Source organism: Diabrotica virgifera, chromosome 7 (assembly GCF_917563875.1).
Source record: "Diabrotica virgifera virgifera chromosome 7, PGI_DIABVI_V3a".
NCBI lineage: Eukaryota > Metazoa > Arthropoda > Insecta > Coleoptera > Chrysomelidae > Diabrotica > Diabrotica virgifera.
Window position 1 is genome coordinate 173,959,396 of NC_065449.1, and position 20,239 is coordinate 173,979,634.

Genomic DNA, 20,239 nt, shown 5'->3' on the forward strand with positions numbered 1-20,239 from the left:
CTCTTTCACTCATTTCACCTATGCTTTGAGCCTACATCACACTCCTTTGCTTTTTGTCTTTGACCTTTTCCAAATATATTTTTTATCTTCACATCTAACATTTCATCACTTTATTTCATTTATCACAGTTAAACTCAGTCATTCTTTAATCAAATTATAACAATATTCATTCTCTTAATTTTGTTTTATTAATTCTATTTTATTCATTACACCTATTGTTTTCTATACTAATTAAATTTTAGTTTGTATTAACTGGGCAACCTGTTATCCTACAATTATTTATTATCAATTTTACATATTCACCAGTTTGTCACAAGAATTTTCTCAATTTCATTAAAATTGTTCCATAATAATTGCATTCCTGAATCACATTTTCTACTATCAGATTGACTTTATCGTAAGTCCAATCTATATAAATTTTTTAATTTTCACCTACATCCAAACAATAATTTCCCTACTACCTATACAACCATCAATACACATGTTATGTACAGCCGGTTCCTAAAAAAACTGATACGACTCTTAGTAAGATTTGATCATGTTGAGCAGTGTATTTGATTGATCAGGGCCCGGATTACGTACACTCGATACGCATCGTATCCGCCATGTTTTCCCATAGCGCCTTACGGGAAAACATGGCGGATACGATTCGTATCGAGTGTTCGTAATCCCTATGCTGACATTATATTTATTATGACAGACAAATAATAAAATAAACAAACAATAAGCAACTGATTACATATTATGTTAATTCATAAATTGTACTAATTATTAAGGTCTAAATGTTTATATTATTTTGAATTCCTGTATTTTATAAAGAGTATATTATAAATGATAGTTTTTACATCAAATAGATCACATAATTATTGTAAACGTGGATTATACAACAAATTATACAACAAATACACAACAAACGTGGATTACGTTACGAGAGTACTGTCATTTGAATCGTAATATGATTTTTTTCGAATCATGAAAAAACTAATAAGTATTTTAGAAAAATTTAAACGCAGGATGAAAGATTACATTATTACCGAGGGCGGAAAGTCCCTTAGAATAAACAATCAGTTTCTATTGAATGAAATATTTGAAATTAAATATCACACTTCTCTTTTATTTTCAGCCCTGTAACTTATTAAAATAAATATTATAGAAGTTTTCAGGGACTTTCAGCCCTCGGTAATAATATAGTCTTTCATTCGGAGCTTAAATTTTTCATAAATATTTATTAGTTTTCTCAGGATTCGAAAAAATGAATACCTACAATTAAAATACATTGAGAATTTTGACATGCGTCACAATTTTGCATTAACTCAATGTAAAATTCTAAACTGTTGAATTCCAGCTTCCCTAATTATTTGACATCAAAAGACATTAGAAACTATTTGTAGAGTATTGAAAACAACTGTTAAAATTGGTCTACATAATTAAACATATTCCAAAATTTTGTAAAAATGTAATACATTTCAGTTTTCAGCCCAAACTTAGGCCACACACAATGCAATAATGTTCACATTTTTGAACTGTCAATATTTTTATTTTATCATCTATTGTTTAAAAACAATACAGTTGATAAGATACCCTCAGCTGAGGAGAAAGTATTCCTAATAATAAAGATTTATAATAAAGTCTAATAACCGTGGAACAGAATAAGCTATCTGACAAATTTTAAGATTTGGCAGTGACATTGACAGTATGTAAATATTTAGTATTTATCCTTCAAAATACACTGCTCAATTTTCTACAAAATACGCTTCAAGAGTCGTATCAGTTTTTTTTGGAACCAGGTGTACATATAAATTTCTTGATATAATAATATCCCTTTTCAAAATTTAAAACTTCTTCTATAACACCACTTATTTAATTTTATTTCTGTTATTACTACTAATCAGCTCACTTTATCATATTGTAATTTTTTGATCAGGTTAATTTTATTTGATACAGTCAATTTGTAGTTACCTACAGTTAAAATAATTTTATTTTGTAAAACACATTATCTTTTAATTTTAAAAAAACAATAGATTTAATTAACAGACAATTTCAGATATTAAAAGCTTTACTATATCTTCGTCTGGATCATGACTTTGTTTTTAAAATTCTTAGAAAATCGACTACCTTCTTCCTTAACTGTCAATGTCACATCAAGCATTTCCTTACATAACTTTGACACTTAGTAGTCATCGTTGACCGAAGATGGTTGATTGGGTCCTCGGGTAGAGTTTCACCATGTTCCCAGAGGTTTAATCCTTGAACATCGGCGTTTAGCCATTTTAAATTTATTTCAACATAATGTAGATTTATTTATAATCACAACCATTGTTTGGTTCTGGGGCTATTTTGCAAGTATTCAAGTAAGTAATCATAACCACATTTTTTAAGTTTTACAATTTCAACCATGTTTTCAATTTTAATAGTGGGATTACTTATTTGATTTTAGATCACTGATGATGGACCGATAGGTTTGAAAACGTTCTGATGAACTTATTTTATTGAATCCATTGGGATTCTAAAAATTTTTAGTAAATATACCTTTTACATAGAAGTGGTTTTTACTTCATGTTCCAGTTTGTTTAACTATAAGGTATACAGCCAATCCAGGGAACTACCCCTTTTTAGTATATATTATTAAAATAAAGCTATCGATAATACATAATACATGTGAAAATTGTCAAAAATACCAAAATTCCAATCAAAAATTAGGTTGGAGAAAATGTAATCTCAAAATTCAAAATCGGTATACGTTAAAAAAATGCATTTTCTCGGCTTCCCATGGAGCGATTTTCTTCATTCTTTTTTTGTTTCCAAATAGCTCGAGTAGAGCCATCTAACTATCGCATTATTAAATGTCAATCTTGCTTTTGGTTTGTTATAATAGATTAATTTATTTATACGGAAAGATAATTACATATTTTTTTCAGTTCTAGACTTTTTTTGATAAACTTACTTCAAATGTACCTTTAATGTTAAAAATACAAATATTTTCATTTGAAAGCTTTATAATTATTTAAACAATCTTTATTTAAACAAATTCAAAATTTTTGCTATAATAAATAAATTAATTTATTATAACAAAACAAAAGCAAGTTTGACATTTAATAGTACGTTAGTTCGATGGCTCTACTCAAGTTACTTGGGAACAAAAAAAGAATGAAAAAAATTGCTGCATAGAAAACCGAGAAAATGCATTTTTTTATCGTATATCGATTTTGAACTTTAAGGGTTACATTTTCTCCAATATAATTTTTGATTGGAATTTTGCTATTTTTGGCAATTTTTACTCATAATATCGATAGTTTTTATTATAATAAAAATATATATATGATGATTATTTTAAAAATATGAAAATTGGTGTGGAGAAAGAGGACGACAATAAAAAGGTGATGGTTTGAAAATTATGATCGTGTTGTATATATGTTTGCCGTAAATGCCGGTCAAATTTGACCGGTTGTATCTTAAGAACCACTCATCACAATTAAACGATTTTTCTTTTAGAAGAAGCGTCCTGCCGATTTTCTTCCAGTGCCGTCTTCACAATTTAATTTTGTTTAATATTTCCCGAGATATTCTATTTGTTTATAAGCCAAAAAATTGTTTATAATTTTAAAATATTCCTGATGCCGCATAAATAGTCCAATTTCAATTATGTGAAGGACATTAGGTATATAGGTACAGAGTTTTTTTTTTTATACAAAAATCATAGTTATTCTTATGTATCATAATTATTGTGGTTATTATAGCGACCGAAAATTTTTAATTAACAATTCAATTGTTGCTAAACTGTCCATTCAATTTCCATCGGCTTCTGGAATTATAATGTATACGAAAAGAGCTTTTGCGTTACCTAGTTAGTTAATTATTGATTAACAATTACTTATCTAAAATTTTAATAGAAAATTAAAGATTTTGTTGGAAAAAACTGCATTTTCCGGGAAAAGTTTTTGTCGAAGTAAATCGGGAAATATACGTCTCTATGCAGAATTTAATTGCGGTTAGTTTTTATTTGGTGTTCTTGGTGTAAAGTTAAACTCTTTGGAGTTACAGAGCAAAATTTGAAAAACACGATTTTTAGGCGCCATTTTGTTTATAAAAAAAGTAGCACACTATCTGCGGATTTTGCATACCTATATTATTAATATATATAATCGTATAAGCTCCGATTTCAGCAATAAAATTGCTGGTAAATAAATATTCCCAAAAATTGCCCATTCTCCGATAATCAGCCCAGACTACTAGTTATAATACAAAAAAGAGATATGGTTGTGCATGCTCAAATCGGTGTATTCAGAGAAACGGTCGATTTTAGGTATATAATGCTATCTACCAATACTTTGTGTAGGTAGTGCTTGAAAAGTTTTTTAAAATGAGCAGTATTAAAATGTTAATAACATTCAAACTAAGCGAGATACGCTTGATGACTATCAAGCATATCTCGCTTAGTTTGAATAAATTATTGATGACTAATGTAATTTAAGAAAAAATTACATGCACCAGAATTTAAATGCATTGTTTTACGTTTACAAAACCTTTTATTCAAAACTGGACAGGTTTAAAAGGAATGGTTTTTGGAAAAAAAAATAAGATAAAACTATAGAGCACATTTTTAAATTTTTTTAAAAATCTTCCTTTTTCTCCATGTAACGTGAAAATGATACGAGAAAAAGAAATAAAAAACAACAACAAAATTTTTATCAAAAAGAAATCTTACATTTTCGTACCATATCTTTTTTCGTATCTTTTATTATTTTTGAGTTACGTGTAGAAAACGGAAGATTTTAAAAAAAATTAAAAATCCGGTCTATAATTTGATCATTTTTTTTAAACAATTCATTTTATACCGGTTCAACTTTTTGAACGTAGAAATAATATTATAATAAAAAGTATGTAGAAGAAAAACGATTTATTTAAATTCTGGTTGATGAGGGATTAAATATACATACTTCTCGTCAAATTTTTTGCAGCATATCTCGCTTAGTTGTAATGTAATCGACATTTCATATTGCTAATTTTAAAAGTATCTTTTACTACAAAAAGTAACGGTAGCATTATACACCTAAAAGCGGCCGTTTCTCTGTTATTTTATTGAATGCACCGATTTGACCATGCACCAAAAATACAAACTGTTTTCACCTACCATAGCCCTTTTTGGGTTATAACTAAAAGATGCACAAAGGAACGACTCTCTTTTATTTTTTTATAAGTACAAAAATGTTTTATATAGTTTTTTTAGTTGGAAGCAAAGTTTTTAATTTATTTGAAAAGAACCGTCTGGAAAGGTGTCATTTTTCAATGAAAATGGCAAATATTGAACCACGAATAACTCAAAAGTATTGAGTTTTAGGAAAAAGATTATAGAACAGTTTGTTGAATTAGTATATATACAGAGTTGGAATAAAGTATCGAACCAAGCAAATATCTTTGAAACGAAAAGAACAATATTTATGAAACTTTGCATGCAAGTACAGTGACGCAAAAACAAAAGGAATCTGATGCCATATTTTTTGTTACTCTTTCACTTTCGGTTTCATCGGAAATACCCTTAACACGTTGACGGACAGAACGTATATAGACGTCTAATTTCCATTGATGTAATGTGACACAACGTCTATAGACGTTGCATTTTTCCCTATTCTACTTTGCAAAATACATATAGTGTCACAACACTTGCTTATATATTTGACGCACTGTCCGTCAAAGTGTTAACTTATTAACTTTAAATGGGACACCCTGTATATTTTTGCAGATATTAAAAGAACTTCTTATTTTTAATTCACAAATACTAAGTTAGGAAGAAAAAGCTATTAAAACAAGAAATAAATCTTTTTGCAGTTAAAAAAATAGGTTAATTTATTTACGTTAGACCAATGATATTAAAATAAAAAAAAAATAATTTCAAATATTGAAAATGGTTGCTGTTCACCTCCTGGCAACGTGCAAGCCTATAAATAAAGTCGTGGGTCACTTTTTGCAAGATTTCTCCACGTATTAGTTCACATTCAGCAATTATTATTCTTTGTCTCAAATAATGCAAGCATGTTGGTCGCCTAACGTGAACAGGTGATTTTAAATAACCCCAAAGAAAAAAATTTAACGGGTTCAGGTCCGGAGAACTAGCGGGCCACTCTTTGAATCCTTTACGCCCAATCCATCGATTTGGAAAATTCACTTCCAAAAAATGAAAATTTATCATAACCGATTATCATTAATATTTCAATACGATCTTTTTCACTTAAATTACCATTTTTAATACAACTTATTTCTGTCTAGTTCAGTAACAGTTTTACCTACTATACTAAATTCAAATAAGTCATGCAGTGCATGTAAACAACAATTTTAGTCTACAGTATAGAGTATAGATGGTACTCGTTTATTTCCTACTACATTGTATTAATACAAAAAATTATCTACAGACACTGTTTAACAATTTTTTCTAAAAAATTTTGTATGTATGAATTAAAAATAACAAGTTCTTTTAAAACCTGCAAATACATACAGGGTGTCCCATTTAAATTAAATAAGTAAAGGGTATTTCCGGTGAAGCGGGAAGTGGAGTAGTAACAAAAATATGGCAACAGATGCCTTTTGCGTCACTGTAGTTGCATTAGGGATGGCGGTTTTTGACAAAACACCGGTTTTCGGTTATACCGGTTTTTTACTTACAGTTTAACCTAGCGGTTATAACCGGTCTAAAAAGCCGGTTATTCTAAAAACCGGTTTTCGGTTTTTTTTTAATAAACAGCCAATGCCAAATAGGTTAAAATGTTACATTTATATTGCACTTTAGATTGCGATACTCCATTCGTATCGATACCAATATGATCGATATCGGTACTATCGAAAGAATATGTCGATACTAAGAGAATCAATCGATATATAAACTACAACTTTTTACCAGAAAATTTTACAACCTGTAGAGCCGTAACAAATCCCATGGTGCAACTGACTCTCATAGCTGGAGCTCGTTTTTTAATGCTGCAATAGCGTAATTTACTTTTTCGGTCTTAGAAGACGAGGGAGTATGTGACCTAGAACGGCTAGACCGATTTGATTGCTCGTGAACGTAGGTAATTGCCCCGAAGACGAAAGCAAAAAGAAAGAAACAGAACTCATAAAGATAGCAAAACAGAATTCCCCTATAAGTTTCTTTACTTAAATTATTCTATAAAATGAGCTTAACTTGGGCTTATTTTCTAGATATTTGCGTTTTCAGGTGCTGAGAGTTGCGTCACGCTTAGAAAATAAATTCCACAGAAGCGATTTCGACATGGAAAAAATGAGCAAACCCGAAACTTGCAAGGTGAATAAAAAACAGCGCTACTGTGTTAGTACAATACCCACCAATTTTCCTCCCAAAAAATTTCCCAATCATTCCAACTCATAAAAATTTTCCCAGCCTCTTTCTAGTGGCCCTAAAATTGGTGGGAAACTCCCCAATCTGGCAACTTTGTTCGCCACTCGTTGAAAACGGTGTCGGCGTGTATTCCGTTGTGCTAATTTTGATCAGTGATAATCCGTAGTTATACCGATTTTTCGGTAGATCTATCAAATTTGACACCTATTTGAATTAATATTTTTACCAGAGGTAACTTATCCGGTTTTTCACCGGTTATTACTTTAAAACGAAAAAACCGGTTATAACCGGGACAAAAAAACAACCGGCAAAACCGGTTATTGCGAAGTAAAAAAACCGGTTTTAGGTTTTAACCGGTAGGTTTTTCCCATCCCTAAGTTGCATGCAAAGTTTCATAAATATTGTTCTTTTCGTTTCAAATTTTTGCTTGGATCCATATTTTATCCTAACCCCGTATAGTCAATTATTATTCCTCGGTTATTTTGACCAAAAAATGTTCCAGCCCCTTGAAGGGATTTCATATTCATTTTGCATATTTCCCGAGCACTATTTATTAGAAATAGCAGGTATACTTAAAAATAATTTTAGGAAACAACAAATCTGGTGTATACCAAATTAAACCACGTACCAGCAGCAAACCATTCGCTGTACTGTGTGATATGGAAACTAAGGGTGGTGGCTGGACTCATATTCAAAAAAGATTTGACGGATCACAGGACTTTTATCTACCTTGGAGAGATTACAAATTCGGTTTTGGTGATCTATTGGGTGAATTTTGGCTTGGACTTGAAAATATTTATCACATGACTGGTAATATATATCTAATTTATAACTTTATATAAAACTAGATTGGATTAGCATATTATCAACTGCACATGAAAGTTATCTAAACTATATTACTCTATGCTGGAATATTATTATATTGCATAAAGTTTTGTCTATTTTATATAAATAAGTGTTACTTACATATTTTTACATATTTTTTTCGTTTTCACTCATTATAATAGTAAGGGAGGAAAGTATGACAAATTTGCTGTTACTCGAGCGATATGGGGACCTATTGGGTTGTGAAGATTAGGCCGTAAAAACAAAAAAGTTAAGTAAAGTTTTCCATTTAAGTGAAAACCTTTTATTTTAATTTAATTTTCCATTTATAACAGTCGTTTTTTCCGATTATAGCGCCATCTCCCCATAACTCGAAGAATGTCTCGAGTAAAAGTTACTTATTTTTACGTAAAGGATCCAAATCTGCAATAAAAAATGGGGCTCCTATTTAATATTTTAAAGTAACCCCCCACCTTACCTCACTGGGGGGTCGTGTTATATTGCATAAAGTTTTGTCTATTTTATATGAAATATGAATAAGTGTTATACAATATTTTTACATATTTTTTTCGTTTTCACTCATTATAATAGTAGGGGAGGAAAGTATGATAAATATGCAGTTACTCGAGCGTTATGGGGACCGATTGGGTTGTGACCATTAGGCCGTAAAACCAAAAAAGTTAAGTAAAGTTTTCCATTTAAGTGGAAACTTTATATTTTTAATTTAATTTTCCATTTAAAATAGTCGTTTTTTCTGATTATAGCGCCATATCTCCATAATTCGAAAAATGTCTCGAGTAAAAGTTACTTATTTTTACGTAAAGAATCCAAATCTGCAATAAAAAATGGGGCTTCCATTTAAGATTGTAAAGTAACCCCCACCTTACCTCCCTGGGGGGGGGGGGCGTGCTTGGTGTCATTAGATAGATTTTCAGAAGTACTGAATACGTGTCTTTTGCAGTTTTTCGATCTAACCTTCATTTCGCGAAATGTCGCGGCGTTCCCATTTAAAATTTTAAATTTACATACTTCCCAGCCGTCCCAATGTAGGGGTCATATTTGGTATCATTCGATAGATGTATGAAAAATACGGAACACGTATTTTCTAGTCATTCTAGATAACTTAGTGTTGCATTAATATTGACGACCAAAATGGGTAAATGACAAAATATAATGGTATGATAATAATATTATGTATGTTGTCTTAGTGTTACATTATAGAATTTGGGCTAAAAGGAATTAAGCTACACAAGGATATGTAATATTATGAAAAAGTATTAAGTATCACTTTTTATTTATCTTAGTGTTACACTCAATAGAAGGGTTTATTTCGAATCATTTGGCATGGATATCACAAAAGTTATTTTTTTACATATCCTACTGTTGCTTTGAGACAACGATATTATCAACCAACTAGATCTAGATTTTTATATTTTTTTCTCTTATCTAAAAGGAATGGTAAAATGCTGGTCTTTAAAAATAGCTTTAATCTTATAATTTCACTTGTCTTGCTCATGATTATTTATTCAAACTTTAAATCAAATCAGATATATCAGATTAAATCTGTTAAATTTGATCTAGTTTACTGTGCTTTTCTTCTTACGATGAGAATCTTCTCTGAATGTTGGCGACCAGCTTGGCTATTCTAACTTTGTCTGAAGCTATTCAGACTAGTCCGGTATATAGACGTATTGATCTTATCCCATATCTCACTAGTGCTCCCTTAGTAAATAAATTGCCCTGAGATTTGAGTTGTGATATTTCTGGATATATCTGTTTATCAATAAAAGACATTGTCAAGATATTCTGATTTATGCTCTTTTGATTATGTTAAAAATTTTGTGTGCCTTCTTCATTATACGTCGGACCTCAACATTAGTGATACGATTCAGACATCAAATTCTTAAGACACGTCTCTAACACCACATTTCGGAGGCGTCGAGCTTTTTCAAATAACCTTCAGAAAGTGTCCAAGCTTCTAGACCATAAAATAATGTAGAAAATACATAGTATCTGATGACAGAGATTTTGGTGCCGAGTGGGAAAGCGTGACTTCTGGAAAGGGACTTCATCTTTACAAACGCTGATCTTGCTTTTCTTGTGCGTTGGTTTATTTCAGTAGGGTGTTCCCATTGGCTGATTATGTTGGTACGATATTATTTAAAGCTATTTATTCTATCATTTACTTTTAATTATGGTTATCCAAACGCCATGTACTTAACCCTTAACTGGTGACCCTATTTTTAATTACATAAATGGTGACCATGAGTCTAACAGACTCCTGGCTAAAAAAGCTGTTTTTGTCAAGCTGGTACCTAAAAAATGCAATAAAACAGTTTTTAATAATAAAACAATATTGTAATGTCCTTTTTATTTAGCCAAAAAGAAAAAAATCAAACTGTAGGACTTATAACAAAAACAGAAAAAATGGCAACATGTTTTATAACACAAAATTTTTAAAGTCATATTCCAAAAAAAATTAAACATATACAAACAAATATAATATATGTATGTTTAAAAATAGGTATATTTCATATAAAAAAATTGTTAAAAACAACATAATTGCAATTCTGCACAAAACCTGCAAATCACAAAAAACGTTAAAAATCTATTCTACCCGGGTACAATTTATACAAATTTCATCACTTTCTATATAATATCCTTCTTCCACATCATCATCAGTAATGTCACTGTTCGCCTCATTATACCATTTTGTGCACACTTCTTCGAAATCATCGTCTAATACTCTTACAGCTTTACGAGAACTATCCATATTAAAATAACACTAATGGTGACCTTGCGTCTAGTGGACTCCGCGACGTAAATATTTCGAAAACGGGACGAGCGAGGTACCACTCATTAACACATTCGAATATACTCTAAAAGCTAGGAAGGTACACCGAATTACAGGTTGCTAGATATTTGTGGCGAGAAACGCAGGCGCGTTAATAAACGTGCGGAGTCTGTGAGACGCATGGTCACCAGTTAAGGGTTAATATTTAGACTACCATAATACATTCTATATTTATATCTAATTTGCGCGCAATATTTTTTGTACACCATCCAAGCTATCAGCAAAAACAACTGCGTCGACGGCATATCTATAATTTAGACACTAAAAAGTGCTTCCCCACTTCTCTATTTATGGAGACTGCTTGAGTCAACTGGTAATTTTCTGCAATTTTGGCAGTTTCGCTGTAATATAAATTTTACATGACTCCCAAGTGTCTATCATCTAAACCCATCTCTGTGAAGATATTTATGAGAGCTCATCATCATTTACCCATCAAATAATGTCTTTTTGTAGTCGATAAAACAGATGCCTATAAGTATGCGGCGCAGTTGAAATTCCTGCAACTCTTCATAAACACTTGTAATTTAATGAAAATATACCTATGAAATAAAGTACTTAATATACATATACATAACATTTTAATTTGTAGCATTCGATAGAAACGAACTCCTTATCGAGTTAACAGACACGGACAAAAATACTAGTTATGCCCAATACTCAACGTTCTCAATTGGCTGCGAAAAGGATGGTTACCCGCTCAAGGAACTTACAGGATACTCAGGCAATGCAGGAGATAGTTTAACATCTCATATCAATGCAAAGTTTACAACATTGGATGTGGATCAAGATAAGGATCCAGGAAATTGTGCACAAAATCATGGTAAATGCGTTTTCGTTTTTATATCAATCTCGGAATGTAGGTACTGGTAATTATTACAAAAAAAATGAAGTTAGGAGTGTAAGTTTGGTTAAAAATAATCCTTGTAAGCTAATAAAATTTAACAAGTTAGGTTAAAATGATATTCAATAAATCAAAAAGGAAAAACTCCTGTTTATCCTATCTTCTTGTTAGAAGTTATGGCGTCAAACATTACTCTATCATTAGCGCGAATAGAGGGGATAGGACTGATGAATATTAATGTTCCCTCAATGACCAACTGTTTGCTAAAGAGTACTAACTAGTTTGACTGTTTGTTATTATTCTGTTCTAGTCCTTTTTTGCAGATCAACTAAGGGATATAGTTCTTCTCTTTAAATAGCAAATGACCCAAATATCTGGTTCTTCTTATTTTACTCCTTGTCGGTCGTTGTATTTCTATATTATTTAATCTATTGTACTTAAAAATTCTTTACTTGGTTTTTTTGCACTACAAGGAATTTTTTAAATTATCCATTACACCAATGTCCTAAATACGTTCAGCTTATTCAAAGTCAATAACTTTAGAAGACACGTTTCAAACCCATGGAGAATAAGAGACAAACAAATTTTTTTGTAAGTTTCAGTAAAAGTTGTATATCATATCACCTACCTTAATTTGATATTAAATTCAACAGAATAACTTGGATATACCGTACTGATGACGACAGATGAGTCAAAAATACTACTCTGCGGTTGCATTCCATCTTATACATATTTCTTTTTCCTTTCCATCCCTGTTATAAGACATGCCGATATATGTTTCCTATCTTAATTTTACTATTAACCTTTCCTTGCTTGATTATTTGAAACGTTCTAAACGTTTGGCATTCCGTTTCTCAGGTGGCTGTAGCTTCCTCCATGGATATGTTAGTTGTTGCTGTGGAATCCTCAGGGTCTTCCAACGTTATTGCCACAAATTGGTTGCATTGCTCCTGTAGTGATTCTTTTCCAAGATAACATACACCTATTCTAACTTGGCTATGGCGCACTGATGGCGACTGATGACTCAGAAACACGTATGTGCGGTTAGGTTCCATCTTATACATATTTTGTTTTTCTTTTCCATCCTTTTCTGGTGAGCAGTTTTGTCGAGCTACTCAATCCACCTAACAAAAATGCAAACGGAGTTGTTGTTTGACTCCATAGATTAAAATAAATAACCTACCAATCAACAAAAGCTATATTTCACACCCAACAGTAGGTACGTTCTTATTTTCATAGTTCCATATTACACGTTAATTTTTATGAATAAAAAAATGGGTGATTACAAAGGCCAGTGTTGTTTGTGCGATACTGCTTTCATTGCCTTTATTATACAGGGTTTCCCGAAAAGATTGGTCATAAATTATACCACACATTCTTGAGTCAAATATAGTTTTATTGAACCTAACTTACCTTAACACAAATGTGCTCATAAAAAAAGTTACAGCCCTTTTAAGTTACAAAATGAAAATCGATATTTTTCAATATATCGAAAACTATTAAAGATTTTTTATTGAAATAGACATGGAGCATTCTTATGCCAGGATCATCTTAAAACAAAATTATAGTGAAATTTGTCCACCTTATAAACATTTTATGGGGGTTTTGATCCCTTAAACCCCCCAAACTTTTGTGTACGTTCTAATTAATTCATTATTGTGGCACCATTAGTTAAACACAACGTTTTTAAAACTTTTTTGCTTCCTAGTATTTTTTCGATAAGCGAATTTTTATCGAGGTGCGGCTTCTTTTTTAATATATTTACATACAAATTTTATGGTAGTTTTGTTCATTTAAATCCCCCAAATGTTTGTGTACGTTCCAATTAAACTATTATTGTGGTACCATTAGTTAAACACAGTGTTTTTAAAACTTTTTTGTCCTTAGTCTTTTTTTAATAAGTCACCTTTTATCGAGATGTGGCTTCTTTTTCAAAATATACCTAAAAATGTAAATTATAAATACATTTTCAGATTATTAACAGGTATCTATAATCGTAATTAACCCTATTAGTCTAGTAAAATAAAATTAGCCTACCATGTAAATCAAAATGTAAATTCGTACAAGTTGAAATAGGACATCGCACACATCTTATGGAAAATATAATGTCACTCAAATTCAATAAAATTTATACGAATAGATTCGTTTTAAATTAATGGTCAAATCTTATCATTGCGCCAACTCTTAATTATGATTAATTACGGCGCAAATTGCAATTAAAGTTTATCAAAATCATATTTTGGGAGTTCATAAAAATGTCAGTTACAACTACTATTACTCAGGGTGCTATTCAAAGCAGCTTAAACCCAGCGGGTCCTAAAAGCGCATTAGTGAAACTATTTATACTTTCCTACTTCTCACCAAATATTTATTTATTACATAGGCGTTCGTTAAAAATTATCAATGGTGAGTGGTTCGCCTGTTTAAATGTTGTGGAATACTAATCAATTTTTTATTATTTATGTATGGTAAGTATACATAAAATCTGTAACTAATTTCGATTAAATAATGCATTCATTAGTGAGTGGTTCGTCTGTGTAAATGTTGTGCAATACTAATCATTTTTAATTATTTATGTATGGTAAGTATACATAAAATCCAGTGGCGGCTCGTGGCCTTGGAGACAGGGTCGGCAAGGTTTTTTGTCTCCTCATATAGGTATACCATCAAACTAAAAGGCTTAATTCATCATAGGAGATTTTGTTGTTTTTTGCTTTTTTTTATTTGATGTACTTGACATTCTCTCTTGTTTCATGGTGTTTCGACAGTAAGTGTTGATTCTTTTGAGACAAGGTAAATCCCGTTTTTTTTAGGCAGAAATTGGTGGTAATAAGAAAATTGATAAATAGTTTGTTGTAATGAATTGCAGTACTTACTACATAGAATTATACATACATATTGTGCAACTTATCCCACTTTCTGAAAATATTTGGACCAGCATAATTTTTAAGTACCTAACTTGTAATAATAAATATCTTGGAAATTCTTTGGCGAACGAACTTTTAAATTTTAAATCGTCAAGGAGGTCAAAAATTTGCAAATCTTCAAAATTCGAAAAACGAGTATCTATTTGCATATAATAGTAGGTATCCAAAATTTCAAGATATACTTACTCGTTTTTCGAGATATGTATCATGTCGTTGTCTTTTTTGGGGTGGTTCGGAAATATCAAGCGAATCCAAAACGTCACTGCGTACAGTTGAGTCCGCGAGTCTTTACCCGTGCGTCATTAATACCTGGCGAGATAAAACACATACTTTTTATCTAGCATCATTCTCTTCCATGTATGAAACTCATGACAAACCAGCTGCCGTTTGTTATTAAGTAACAACACATGTTATTTTTATGAACCACCTAGACTCAGTGCATTGAAAAGAGATAGGTACAAAAAAAGACGATTCGGTATGTTTGCATATTTTAAGCACAATTTGTTTGACGTTTCTGATTTGTTTAATTTTGTGGCTGTCAGTCAGTTGAACTTTTTGCGGTTTGAAGTTTCTTTATATTACACAAACAGTTGTTTTCACAACTAATTTTATATTGGGCTTTGAAATTTTAAGGTAAATAATTATATTTAGGCAATTAATATTTAAAACATACAAAGCTAACGTCATTCACACAGTAAAGAAATGACTGTGTTTAGATTTCCGTCAAAATGAATAAAATAAAAAAATAAAATATGTTATTGGATTTTTTTTGTAAATTGTTTATTTATTTATTAATCAATAATAATAAAAGAATTTATTAAGCTACTTCAAATGTAGCTCTAATTCTGCGCAAAAATTTTGAAGCAGAACTTATATTTGACTTTCTATATATTTGATAACGTCAAATTTTATAATAAAACCCGTAATCGGAACAGTAGCCACTTTCTGTCAGTTGTTGTTGCGTGAAATAGATTTCCGACTTATTTCGTATGCTTTAAGTGATGACGCACGGGTAAAGACTCGCGGACTCAACTGTATATATTGGAAACTACTACCATTACGAAAATCTCTGAGATTTTGCACCAGCTTTCGTATTCTATTTTTAGAATAAATAATGTCAGTTGACTGATTTTGAACAACAAGGAATATCTTGGGCAAACTCTGTCTTAAAAATATTTAAAAAAATATTGAAAGAGTCATTAGTATTTAATAAAGTTCTCAAACCGATTGCTTCACGGATCGAGGTATCGCCACTTTCAAAATCATCACCTTCGATAATAAAATCAAAAACTTCCAAAAGCTGTTCACGAAAATCTGCTACAGATACTAAAATTATAAGAGATAATCTGCTTAGATAAAACTAACCGAGATTTAAAATTTCATCGCGTCTGACAAACTGTTCGCTTTTTTTTTCGAAACAAATTTGTTCTAAAGCAGTAATCCGTTTAGGTGAGCTAAACTGGCAAGAAAAGACGATATTCTTTATTTTTTTACACGTATCATGTAAAACTAAATTCATTATATGCGCATAATAGTGAGTAAATAAAGCTTGTGATGCAATAGTTTTAACTTTTGCCTGGAGACTATTCAATTCACCACTCATCACAGCAACGCCGTCATAAGATTGCCCCAGTTTGCATTACCAATTTAATTTTTGGTATCTAAAAATTTGAATCTGTTTTTTAAAACACCAAAAATATGCTTTTACTCACATCTCTAAAACCTAAAAACTTCTCATAAATATTACCACGTAACGCGTATCGAACAAAATAATTGATAATTGTGAATGACATGATAATCAGAAGTTTCATCTACTTTCAGTGAAAAGCAAATGGTTTTCTAAATCTCAGATTCAACAACGTTATTCAAAATTTAACTATTTGATTATATGTATTAGTTCATTGTGTGTTACGAATACACTTCGAATCAGAAAGTAAATAGGTATTTCTAAAACAATTTTATTAATTCTCTATAATTACTTTGATTTTCAACAAATGCTTCGATCCATCATGTCCACTAAACGATAATTCCTGACAACTTAAAAAAATTACAATATCAATTAAACGCCGTTAAACGGCGTGATAATTTTGACAATTTCTACCGATGCATGCTTCCAAATGAAACACCGACCGGCAGACCGAAATATGCCGTACTTGCCGCTTAACCTGCCATGACGTATCTGCTATTGCCCACGGAGAGAAGTAATGTTCGCTTGCTCATCGACTTGTTATGTCGTTGAGTTTTACGTGTAAATTGTCAAGCTACGGATGTTAGGGACGGCTAGCTGAAAAGTCAGATAAATGGCTCGGATCATTCATTTTTTGAGAAGTCTGTTATGCACAGGGATCACTTAACGCTCGGATTAATCAAATTCTTTTAAAAACCATGAATAAAATTTAGTCTGTATTACCTGATAGATTTTTTTTTTATTTCACAGATACAAATATTTAAAAAATCTATATCTATAAATGTGTGGGTCGGCACTGCCGACCCTGCCGACCCTGACCGGCCGCCACTGATAAAATCTGTAACTAATTTCGATTAAATAATGCATTCATTTCCCCACCACCATTGAGGTAAAATGCAAGACGCGTTTTTTTTGCATGGTTTCCCCATTAGGCCTAATTCATGTTGTCATTAATTATTAAAAATATATATAAAAAAATTAAAAACCAAGTTGTGGTATTCAAAAAGTCAACAACTACTGATTCAAATGCACGTCTCTATTAGGAGCGTCTAAGACAGAATGTAATAACTGTGTTGATGGATACCTTACATTTGCGTCATGCCTGGCATACCCTAGATACCATAATACGCTTGCAACATGAGCACAGCATCCAACAGTTCGTGCACCAGTTTTGCAAGTGCAGTAGTAGCCGTCGATTGGTATATTGTCACCGTCATTTTCTAGATGGAGCGGTTGAAAAGCTAGCCATAATTGATGTTTAGTCGCCTGACGAAATCTAGAGTAAATACGAGCTCTAAAGAGACCCTGCTCTTCTAAAAGTGTTTGAAATGTAAAATGTTCAATGTTTTCTCTCTGTAATTTATCTTGAATGTAACTGGGTGCAAGTTTTACTTGGTAGATTCCAATAGTCAAATCTCTAATCTGTTGTAACGACAAAATGGGAAATTCTGGTAAAATGAGTTCATTTAAATTCACCCATGCATCGTCTTTAATACGTTGTAAGTCCAAACGGTCAACTTCAACACGAGCTTTTACGACATTTTCATATGCAGCCAATTCCTGCATTGTTTATGCCAATTCTGCAGTTGCACCTTGCATTTGAATAGGTGGAAAATATTTATTAATTAAACTGCACCCAATTTTTAAAAACATTCTAATATTAGGCACATGATGGACCGGTATTAATCCACAAAACAATTTAAAAATACTTTTTAAATGTCCATTCCGAACTTCAACTATCCATCTTGTTTTAGTAATTATTCGCGCTTTATTAGCATCTTCATTAGACAACTGTCTTTGTCCTCTTGGTAGAAGTGGTGGCATATGACATTCTAGGCCTAAATAATTTAACCCGCCGTTACACGCGTCTTTTATTGTGACGTGGTTGCACGCGTATGAGCATCGCCCTCACCTACATAAATTCGACTTATTTCGAGGAAAAATGAATGTCAACATGTATAACCCGCGAGTAGTCGCGCGGTGAGATAGAATCTCAATTTTTATCCTTTTTCGCGATAACCTAATCAAAAATTTTGCAATTTTGAAAAAATTTCGGAAGTGCCTCGAGGAAGGGTATAGTAATGCGTAGGAATTTTTTTTCTTCTTTTTGTGGAATTTATGGCTTTGGGGAGAGCCAATTAGCTTTAACCCGCGAGTAGTCGCGCCGTTAGATAGAATCTCACATTTCATCCTTTTTCGTAATATGTACAGTAAAATTTGTCAGTAACGGCCACTAAAAATGGAAGAATTATTGGCCGATATAGAAAGGTGGACGGTATTGCCAGTTTTTGTAGTCTACATATAATTGGTTTGGGAAATTTTTAAACTGGCCGTTAGGACAGGTGGCCGATGTTGGCAGGTGGCCGTTAACACAGGTTTTTTTAATAAAATTGTTAGAAATATATATTTTTAATATAAAAAGTAGATAAAATAGTATAAAATAAAAATTTGTTTTAAATTCGTATTTTGAGATAGAATCTCACACGCGACTATCGACGTTACAGAAGTGAGCGCGACTACTCCCGGGTTAAATATAAAATGGGTTGTACTCACATATTATAGAAAGTCTCGTAAACCAATTTTTTTTATTAATTTAACAAAACAAAAGTAAAATTAATATAGATCAAAAGCAAGTTTTCTTAATTTTCAATTTCAGCAAGCCACTGAAGAATTTAACGTTCTTTACGCGAATTCATTTTACTAAAAATACAAATTAAAATTAACAACTGTTCTGAAGCTATTTCTTTGTGGCATTTTTGTAATTAACTATTAATATTTTGTATTTTGATAACGACGTCCGAGGTGGAATTCGAAACGTCAATAAAATAAATTTTTGAAGTTAAATTGTGGCTTATTTCCTAAGTAGAATAGGTAAATTTAAAAATGGGTTCTTAACCAGTGGCGCACCTAGAATTTTCCTCTGGGGGAAGGGGGGGTTTGCTTGGGCACCGAAAGTTTTTTGTATTATTTGTGAAAGACAAGTTACATTTTCCTACCTTCTTTTATATATATTTCTATATGCTCTGGGTGGGATTTTAACCCCCAAACCCCCCCTCGCTGTGCCACTGTTCCTAACCTAATCCAAACAATAATATTTTAATTAAACCTACCTAAATATTAAATAAAAACCTAAACGTTTCTTTGAGATAACAGAAACGTGATTTCACCGTGATTGCACGCGCAGTGAGGAATTCCCTCACTTGAAGAGGGATGTCTCTTCTTTCAACTATCACACAGCACACTGACCGCCTGAAATATTCTATAACTTTTTCATACCCTCTCATGAACCATGCTAAAGGCATTCCTGGGTGCTTAAGGTTATCGTACTAGTTTACACAATTTCATTGGTTATAAACAAATATGGTGAGGGATTCCCTCATAGCGCGTGTAATGGCGGGTTAATAAATGAATAGAATCACGATAGCCTCTATCTACAATTACAATATCATTTGGTTGCAGCCAGTTACGCAAGTTATTTACTTCGTCTTGTTCCTCATCTTCAAGGTGATGTTGTAAAATTGCAGCATCGTTATTTCTTGAATCAGAAAAATAGGGGCCTTGTACGTCCAAAATATATCCGTCAGGTCCGACTATTAAAACAGGTTTGATTAAATAATAACCCTTATGTAGACAGTAAGTTTGGCGAAGACTTCGAAAATTAGACGATTTGGGAATTTTGAGATAGGTTCCATCTATGTAAATAATGGCTTGAGGATTGTCAGGATTCGGATTGTACAAAGAGTTAGCAAAATCTGTA

At 31.7% G+C, this 20,239-nt stretch overlaps 1 protein-coding gene across 4 annotated transcripts in view; it reads left to right on the forward strand.

Moving 5' to 3' along the window:
* Nucleotides 1–20,239, forward strand: part of LOC114335140 (microfibril-associated glycoprotein 4-like) — a 139,416-nt gene that overhangs the window by 113,943 nt on the left and 5,234 nt on the right. For 3 of the 4 annotated variants that reach the window (XM_050655950.1, XM_050655948.1, XM_050655946.1), the window contains one exon: nucleotides 11,617–11,847. In XM_050655950.1, coding sequence (XP_050511907.1) covers nucleotides 11,617–11,847 — 231 coding nt within the window. Of the gene's footprint in view, nucleotides 1–7,936; nucleotides 8,159–11,616; nucleotides 11,848–20,239 lie in introns of all 4 variants that reach the window. The other variant, XM_050655944.1, reaches the window with a different exon arrangement.